The following is a 9470-nucleotide window of genomic DNA, read 5'->3' on the forward strand; positions in this document are numbered from 1 at the left end:
TCTTGGAAAATGACGTCATATAGAAGTGACGTCATTTCCTGGAATTTTCTCTACGTAGTTGCTAAAGGTATCTTTCTAAAGTTTATTCTACCAAACTTTTTACTTTCATACTTTGCTACCGGCTTATTCTAATTTGTGGATATGACAAGGAAAAGGATTAGAGGCAAATAGATATAAAGGAAAATGATAAAACTTTTTATATTTGTCAGAAATAATATATTTATATCATTAAATTAATAAAATATACAATAAATTACATTTAATGTAATCTTAAAATTAACCGTTATCGACAATGAAGTAAATTGGTGGCGCCATCTCTTGAAAAATCCCGCAAACTTATTGGTTTAAAGTTTCAGCACTCCTCGTGGAGATGGCGCCACTAGTCATCTAAAGTTTACTTCGCTATCGGTAACGATGTGCGACCAGTTTGAGCACTTTGCGGAAAGATGGCGCCACCAGTCCACGAGAGTGTACTTTACTGTTGGTAAGTTTGAGCAGTTTTCACAGAGATGGCGCCACGAGTAGCGAAAAAATTATAATTGATAATTAAATTACTATGAAAAAATTGAAAATATTGAAGAATATAATTATAATTCGATAATGAACCTATATGCCTTTCAGATTGAACAATTTTCTAATTTGTTTATTAATTTAAACACTAAGTGCTACATAAGAAATATATTTGTCGTGAAAAGGGTATTTTATTAGGTACGTAAATTATTAATGCATTTCTCCAGAATTTCTTTTCTGATACGTGGATAGTCAGGACTTTGTTTTAAAACTTCGTTACAAGCTTCTATCCCGTCCGCATAAGCTTTGGCTTTCATCGAGCAGTAGGCCAACTTATATGCGACGAATAGTTTCGATTTGCCGCCGTATTTCCATGCTTGACTGTATTGCGATGCTGCTTCCCGATAATTTTGCTCCTTTTCCGCTATATGTCCTGATAATTCGTGAGCCTTAACGCAAGTAGCATTGTGTTGCAGGACACGTTTCAAAAGATCGTTCGCTAAATCGTATTTATTAGATTGCACATAAATTTCCGCTAAAAGCAGCCAGCAACGTTCAAGATATTCCGCATCCTCGAACGTCCATGTATTCTTACTGACACGTTTCAAATGATTTCTAGCTCTAGGGGTCTGTTTCAAAAGAATATGTGCCATTGCCATGCCCAGGGCAGGTCCAACATGGTCCCTCAACGCCTCTTGGCTGGCTAGCGCCGTGCAATCTTGCAATGCCTTCTCTACGTTAGACTTTTGCTTTGTAGCTAGCAGAAAAAAGTTAGTTAACAATCTGTGCGTCAACATTTCATGTGCGCTGCCCTTAGGATTCAATTCCTACGATAATAACAGTAGAAAATAATTTAATTTGCATTGGTCTTCTTATTTCAAAATATTTATATAATTAACTGCTATTGTTATCTACTTATTTTCTTTCTAAGTATATACCTGCAACAAACGATAGGCTGTTTTTACAGCCATCGTTCTAGAGTCTTGATATTCGGCGTCATCGTCATTGAAGACCTCGTTCGAGAGAGAGGAATCATCGTCCGGATCCAAACAAATTTCTATCATATTGTAGATCGCTTGCTGGCCCCATTCAGGATCACGTCTGGCAAAATTAAACTGACGAAGAGCGGAATTCAATCGCCCCATACGCCAATCTAGCAGACCAGCACAGTAATAGTAACCGGCTGTTAAATTTCCACCGCTGGATCCGAGTTCTGCTCGATGTAGCCACTCCTGAAGATCGTCCATATCTCCTGAAGTCAGCACACAAATTACACGTAAATTAAACAAATTACAGAGACGAGAACTTGTTTCTGACAATAGTTTTTGCAGAGGTGATCTTATTTCGATTAACGACTCACCTGTTCTACGAGAAACCTCTATCAACCTCGCCAAAGCGGTCCAGTAAGTTGGCTGTTTCAATAGCAGTTGTCGAAAGTGAAACGCTGCTGTGTCGAAATCAACTTTTCTGAACGCAAGATCCGCCATCATTATCGAAGCAGCTTCGTTGTTCGGATCTGCGTTCAACAGAGCCGCACAACTTTGGGCGCATCGATCTAAATTGTTTGTCTAACAATATGGAGAATACTATTACTAATATACCCTCTATATGATATGAAAATTGTACTATATCTAATATATAGAACTATTATTCACCTGCATGTAAAGTTTTGCTAAAGATAACAAAGCATTTACGTTCGCAGGCTTGTGGTTTAATGCTTCCTTGTAATACGTTATAGCTTGATCGTAGTCTCTCAAAGAAGACGAGTAATCCGCCATCATTAAACAGATGTTAGTCAGAAGTTGCTTCGCATCTTCCAAGTTGGTATTTCCCACACGTTGCATGTATCTCTGTTGATTTTCCTTAGCTTCTTTCAATGCTGATAAAGCACCCTGGATATTATTTGCCTTCTCTCGAGTTTTGGCAAGCAACAGCAAAAGTTCACTGCGCACTTCTAAACTTTGTAAATCGGAATCCCTACGGCCATCTGAAACCATAAAAGAGTGTTATTAAAACAATTAAAGAGATACTAAGTCGAGTCGTGAATAAAAACCTTGTAGCTCTTGAACCAGGGTGGCCTCCGCTTTGTCGTACTGTTTCATCGTTACGAATAGTTTCGCGAGATCCAATTTCAAGCTTCTAAAGTTATCTTGTTTCATTACATCTCTGTAATAATTGATGGCCTTTGTATACTGATGCGTTTTAACCAATGCCTTTCCCAGCTTACTTGCTATATCAACTTTGTTAGTGGGATTCTGTTTCAAAGCCTGTTCGTATGCTTCTATGGCTCTTTCTGGTTCTTGTATAGAAATATATGCATCGCCAAGCATACTGTACGTCTTGGGGCCTGGACAATGTTCTACTAATTCCCTGAAAAAAATCAAATATTTGAACGAGCAGAAGAAAATATAATCTAGTACGAATTCACGAAACGTACCTGAAACACATAGCGAAGGCAAGGCGATCCTTCTTGTGTTTTAAATTGATCTCAGCCAAACGCGTATGAGCTTGCAGGTAATAAGGTTGATCTGGTGTTACTTTAGCTAAACAATCAATGGCTTCATCCAGCTCTCCCATTTCTAACAGTAACTCTGCGTTTCCTATCAATACTCTTCCTTCCTCTGTAGTATTTCCAACTCTCATCTTTGCATCCTGCATTATAGCAATCGCTTCGCTGAATTGTCTCATCTTTCCATAAGCAGCGATTAATTCTAGATACAAAGTTGCTATGTCTGATGTCGAAATATCTGAAGTTTCTGGTAAACTTTTATGCGATTGCATCCCTATGTACGACATCGCTGTTTGAAAGCTCTTTATGGCACCTTCCAGGTCGCCATTTTCTTTCTGAACCACTCCTGTGATTAAATGGTAAATCGGATTGTCTCTGATCTTGAAGTTGTAACTCAAACCAACCTCGAGGCTCTGCGAGGCTGACTGATAGTTCCCTTGACGAGCCAGAATCTGAGCCATTAGTAAATGAGCTTCTGCATTCGACGAGTCAACGTTGTCCAACAGATTTCGCAATAGGCTTGCAGCTTCCTCTAATTCTCCGCTCTGCATCTTAGCTTTACTTAACAATAATTGGGTTATACTCGAACCTGGATACGCTTCTGATAATTGTTCCAGTAGATACAAACTTGGTTCTGTGTAGTTAGACGCTTTTCCCTCGAAGTTTGTCGCGTCGTTCGTTACGGAATAAACTAAACGTTGTTTGCAGATTTCTAAACATAAATCAGGATTTAATCTCTTCATGTAATCATATCCGTAAGGTATATATTTACAATCATTCAGTATGATCGTGGCTGCGTTGTTCAAAAAATTCAGGGCTTTGATCGAATCACTGGAACTCAATTTCGCGGACATAAGCATCAACTCTGGGTCTATGGAGTTGGACTGTATCTCCATCAAGAAATCTACTTGTTGCTGCGCTAAATCAATGGCATCGGTTGAATTATCCGAAAGCTGACAATGTGCTAATCCCATCAAAGCAGTAAACGAGGATTCATTTACACGGACAGCACTTCTATACCAATTTTCAGCATCCTTCACCTTGCCAAGTGAAAGGTATAAGTTCCCTAACTCGACCATGAGATCTGCACTCTTAGAATTTTGTTGTAACACCTTCTCAATCGTTCTGGAAAGCTCTAACAAAATCCCATGATCCTTGCAAGCTATCCGTGAGAATAGCTGGACATTGTTTACCAGTACTGTCACGTTCTTTGCTTCTGTGACAGTCATATTTCTAAGAAACAACTGTAAATGCTTTGATCCTTCATTATAATTTCCGTCCCTGCAGATATTTACGAATGCATGTGCTTTTACAGCGTCCAAATTGTTCGAGTCGATTGACAGTATTCTATTAGCGGTCTCTAATACTTGGTCCCAATCTTTCATTGCTAATTGATTGTACAACTTTTCAATCAGTGGTAGACATAATTTTGGATAACGTACAATTAACGAATTCAGTGTTAATATTGCTCCTGCATAGTCACCGTGCTGTTGTTTGTATTTGGCAGATCCAAGCAAGGCATTCACGTTCTTTGGATCTTGCTCCAAGACGACATCGAATAAACTTGGTTGATCTAAGCTATCTCCGTCTATGATAAATAAATTCACCCATCCTTTAACGAGAAGAACGTTTCTGTTAGACTGATCGAGCTTATAAGCCCTCTCCACGTAATCTTTAGCTTTATCGGCTCTCTGGGACAAAAGTAACACCAACGCTGCCAATGATAACGCATTCGAAGACGATTTTCGCCTTTCATCTCTGATTCTTGCTTCGATTTGTACTGCAGTGGCTCTTTCAACATTTTCGCTATTTGAATACGCAATACTTTGCAGAAGAAGCGCTGCCAACGTAGTGTCTGAATTATTCATCAAACTCGAACTATCTTTGATCGCTTCTTGAACTTTTCCCATCGATGTATACGCGAGACTTTTGAGAATTCTTAAGCGTTCATTCGTTGGATACACCTCGCATGCTTCTTTACAATAAAGTAACATGCTACTATAATAGAACTGACGGCAAAGCCATTCGATTAGAGTGATATACTCTATTTCTTCCATTTTATTATACAAATACGAATCTTAAACCATAAATTTTTAGCTTTACTAGCTAAATCAATAATCATTTAAGATTGCAGAAATTTTTGTGTATAATATTTATTAGGAATCGTATATCATAAAGTCTTCAGGATCTGGTAGTTCATATATGATGTTCGGATCTAAAGATTCAGAATCTGGTCCTTCTAAAATATGCGGTGGCCCAACGATAAGCTCTTCAAAGTCTGGATTCTTGACGGCACGATAATACTTCTGCATGTACTCACATGTCAAGTACAAGTAATAATAATTCACAATGGCATACGTAAATGCTGTCTGCAAATTTATATATACATATATATTTAAAATTATAAATATTATAACTAATATAAAATGTAAAAGTTTACCTCTGTAAGTAAACGCGCTAAACCTCTGCCACTATATCTGTATGGTACATTAATTACCTGCATATCCAAAACTTTCCCTTCAGCTACATAGTGCAATATGGCTCTCGCTACAGTTAAAAAATTAAGTAAAGATATATGCACCTTTAAATATTATTAATCATTATATAATTCATTTGTTGCAAGAATGACATAACTAAACAATTATTTTCCAAAAAACAATTTAATAAGATACCAAATGCGGTGTTGTGTCACTGTCCCAACAAATGTAATATATATTCACAGTCTATAAAAAACGATTTTCAACTTAAATAATTTTCACATTTTCAGACGCTTCTTAGGAAATAGTAACAACAGTTCCTCGAATAATATATCTTACAATTGTCATCCAATTTCACGTAGAAGAGACCCCGTTTCTCGTTATGGTGCACCGTGTAAAAAAATCTTGCATGATTTTTCCGTTTAATTTGCAGCGACATAAACGAGGACAATTTGGCTACGTAACTCATACCATTTGCTAAAACTTTTCTAATATGCCAACTAATTACATACTTACATGCTCAATTGAATTTATGAACTGTGCATTCTTTTCTCAGTGAGAACTTTAAAAGTTATACGCGATAGGTTAGATTCTTGTTGACAAGCAGTTGCCAGGCAACAGACTTGACAGCGACCGAGTGTCTGATGTTTTGTTTACAAAGTGCATTTGCACGTTTCTAAAAAACTATTGACACACTTTCCAAACATTAATAATTTTTGTATGTAATAATAAAATAGATATACAATCAATAAAATATTGTACAACTTTTTGTATATGTTTTTTTTTTAAGTAAATAGAATACTCTGATAAAAAAAAGTCTGTATTTAAAGTTATATTATTACTACACACAATAAAGTTCGATCATTCCCAGTAATATAGTTAAAAGTCCATCCTTAGTATTCACCGATGGTGAAGCAAACCCATGAACATTAATATGTATTGGTACAACAGTACGATATCAACATAGATCTGCACTGTTGCAAATACAACTTCGTCTGGATGTATCTCTATTCTCCTTCCACCCATAATCGTTTGCACATCAAAGTACAAATACTAGAAAGCACATAGTATCATCTTTAGTTACAATGTATCTTCTCTTCTAATTAAAATGCAACAGTGCTTTCCATGTATGAACTAACAAGGAGATTTAAATAGATATAATGGCAACTGTAAATTGTTCCATTTGGATAATAAAGCATGGAAAACTCTACTGTATTATATAGAAATGAAATATTTCATTCGAAATATATATGTTAAATGTATATTAACCATTGACAACACGATCATTCCTATAACTGAAATCACTATGTGTACTATTTTTATATATGTGAATATCAGGATTATCATAGAGACAAAAATGGCGATTATAGAACCAAAACCAATAATCATCATTAGTCCTGTTCTCATTGTTAAATCAAACTGTAACATCATGTTGTGTTTAATTATTTAAAATTTCTTCATCCCTTTGCACGTTAACTGAGAGTTCTCGATTAACAATACCTTTGTGAACGTTGCGATAAGACCTATCCCTAATGTAATTAATGTTGTCATGCCTAATGCCAATAGAATGATTTCAATTTCGTACACGACAGACGCAAAAGCGGCTAGATACGACATAGCAAGTGTCTGGAAACGATGTATCTTTTTTAAGTACTGTACAATAAAGATATCTAATTAAGGTTCTAAAGTATGATTCAAGACCTTACCAGTAAGCAGAGGCATATATAATTGTAAGGTGCTTTGCGTCTAGCGCTCTCAGAAAAAGATATGGCGCAAAAAGAAACAATGAAGCACATCCTGATAAAAAATAACAAATAATTACTCGTTGAATGGGAAGTCTAATAAGTAGTTAGAAATTTCCATACATAGCTACGATCCACAGATACCAGTGAATTATCATAAATTTTGCTGCTTCCTCCCTGAAAGACGAGTTAGTCAAAATTTAATTAATTCTGTAGCACAGTTTTGTAGTATATTACTAGAATATAATTACTTACACGAACAAAAAGAATGCTACCACACCAGTTGTAAACAATAACTGAAGTGTTAGTATACAGAAAACTTTTCTAATAAAACTTCTTCTCACTATATCTTCCTTAAAATCGCCTGCATAATCGGATTCGTCATCCGGAGCCATTTCTCTTCTTCGCTGTTGCTCACGCCACGTTCTGTATAGTTGTTCGTTCTCTCTTTCCCTCTGTTCTACCATTTCATCCGTAACAGTAGTAGTATACGGCCCCTAAAAAAATATCATTCATTAGATTCATTATTCAATAAATAGTTTATAGTTATTTGAACAACAAATATTTTATGATAGTGCAACTTGAACTACTCACTGTTTTAATTTTCTGTCCCTTGTATAAAGGGGGTAATTGCGGAGGACCCGATATATATTTCTGACCGTCTTGCATTGGAAAATTGTATTGATAGTATATCAACGAATATCTTAATCAAGTTATATACCGCACCTGAAACATGAAAATTACAAGCACGTGTAGTTAATATACATTCCAAGTATACATAGACCATCGCATTTTTTATACGTTTTTTTACTTACAAAGAAGTTGTTCGTTCCTTAATTTGATTAAAATGCAGAATTTTGAGACACTGATGTGAACACATAATACGAACACGTCAAATAATTAATTCAAAAGTAAACAAGTGAATGCATTCTATGATACAAACAAAATTAATTTTATGAAGTTATAGTCTGAACATAAATATACACGTACACACATATGCATCTATCGTGCATGTTAACCGAAATAAAAGAAGAATATAGAAAGCGAAAGTTTTAATTCTCTTATCTTAATACAGCTTAATTATGTAAGTATTATAATAACAATACCTATATGTATATCTTTCTTTTAACAATAACGTAATATAAATAGTTTGTTTATTTTAAAGATAATTATAATTATACAGTAATATATATTTGTATGTTAGAAGCTGTGAAAACTATAATTGGTGTATTTTTTTTTCCTCATTTTCTTTAACATTTAACAGAACAATTCTCGTAACAAAAGCTATATAATATCTGCGACACATACAGAGTGTTTCTAAGAATATGTAGTAGTACAAATGAAAAATCTACTTTTTAAATAAACACAGAATGTCCTTTACGTTTATGTAAAACCTTAGAAAACAGTCAAAGATATTAAAAATTTAATTACTTTACAGATTACTTAATTAGTTTGTAGCATTATCTTTTTCGAATGTCCAAAATGTTATTTATGACAATTAAGGTAAAGCGAGTAAAAATATTACTGTTGGTCGATTCAGTTACGAATATTTGTACAAAATTTGTGTATAAAATTTTGAAAATATATATTTAAAAAAGAATATATGTATATCTTTTCGTACGTTTTAGGAAATTATGCGTATCTAGAAACATTCTGTACGTTATATGTACAACACAGTTATACAGGTACATATAAAACTGACTTGAACGTAGGATGTGCGCTTAAGTTTTTGTTGATACTTGTATGTGTATATGGTAATTAAATTCTTAACAAAAATTTGATATTATGGTGTAATAGGTAACTTTTTGAATTTCAAAGTACATACATTGCGGTAACAAGAAGCGTGTTTTGAAAACGAAAAGAATTTACATATTTTTTTTTTTTGTACATTAATCTTAGTGCAGAACATTGCATACGAAATCAATTTGGTATTTAGGTATCAGCTTAGTCGCTTTCTATAAAATAAAATAACGAAATATTCAGACTGAAAGAAAAATTTGGGAATATGAAAATTTTCAGGGGCAACTTATACGTTTTACACGCGAAATGTACTTCGAAATTAACTTATCATAACTTACCATAAATAAAATAATGTGTATGAATTCTCAACAGTGATAAAAATTATAAGGATGATTTCATATAATATCAAACAACGTGTCAATTACTGTTATATAGTTCAATTAAAAGCATGGGAAGCAATCTGCAGCTTCTATTAACATTATAACAGTTTGT

The 9470-nt window shown here is 34.5% G+C and overlaps 2 protein-coding genes across 2 annotated transcripts; both read right to left on the reverse strand.

Moving 5' to 3' along the window:
• Positions 1-633: 633 nt before the first annotated feature.
• On the reverse strand, positions 634-5076 carry LOC143429819 (tetratricopeptide repeat protein 21B). Its single transcript, XM_076905617.1, has 6 exons — positions 2948-5076; positions 2564-2880; positions 2166-2497; positions 1871-2078; positions 1449-1762; positions 634-1337 (listed from the first exon to the last, which is right to left on the reverse strand). Exons 1-6 carry the CDS (start codon positions 5074-5076, stop codon positions 705-707), a joined length of 3933 nt encoding a protein of 1310 aa, XP_076761732.1. The 3' UTR covers positions 634-704.
• A 99-nt stretch (positions 5077-5175) lies between these two features.
• LOC143429825 (protein lifeguard 3) lies at positions 5176-8272 on the reverse strand. Its single transcript, XM_076905623.1, has 10 exons — positions 8054-8272; positions 7833-7964; positions 7494-7735; positions 7362-7415; positions 7203-7293; positions 6997-7122; positions 6766-6915; positions 6417-6549; positions 5460-5566; positions 5176-5388 (listed from the first exon to the last, which is right to left on the reverse strand). The coding sequence occupies exons 2-10, from the start codon at positions 7905-7907 to the stop codon at positions 5176-5178; spliced, it is 1191 nt and encodes a 396-aa protein (XP_076761738.1). The 5' UTR covers positions 7908-7964; positions 8054-8272.
• Positions 8273-9470: the final 1198 nt, after the last annotated feature.

The sequence above is a fragment of the Xylocopa sonorina genome, chromosome 12 (assembly GCF_050948175.1).
Source record: "Xylocopa sonorina isolate GNS202 chromosome 12, iyXylSono1_principal, whole genome shotgun sequence".
In the NCBI taxonomy this organism is placed as follows: Eukaryota; Metazoa; Arthropoda; class Insecta; order Hymenoptera; family Apidae; genus Xylocopa; species Xylocopa sonorina.

Bases quoted from the DNA above. Each gene is read 5' to 3' on its own strand.
- LOC143429819 (XM_076905617.1), bottom strand. From the start codon at position 5,076: ATGGAAGAAATAGAGTATATCACTCTAATCGAATGGCTTTGCCGTCAG. The intron at 2,079-2,165 runs GTGAATAATAGT...CCATATTGTTAG, and splicing joins TAGCAAAACTTTACATGCAG to ACAAACAATTTAGATCGATG. The intron at 1,338-1,448 runs GTATATACTTAG...TTATTATCGTAG, and splicing joins CAGCCTATCGTTTGTTGCAG to GAATTGAATCCTAAGGGCAG.
- LOC143429825 (XM_076905623.1), bottom strand. From the start codon at position 7,907: ATGCAAGACGGTCAGAAATATATATCGGGTCCTCCGCAATTACCCCCT. The intron at 7,416-7,493 runs GTAAGTAATTAT...CTCGTCTTTCAG, and splicing joins GTAGCATTCTTTTTGTTCGT to GGAGGAAGCAGCAAAATTTA. The intron at 7,294-7,361 runs GTATGGAAATTT...ATTTTTTATCAG, and splicing joins TATCTGTGGATCGTAGCTAT to GATGTGCTTCATTGTTTCTT.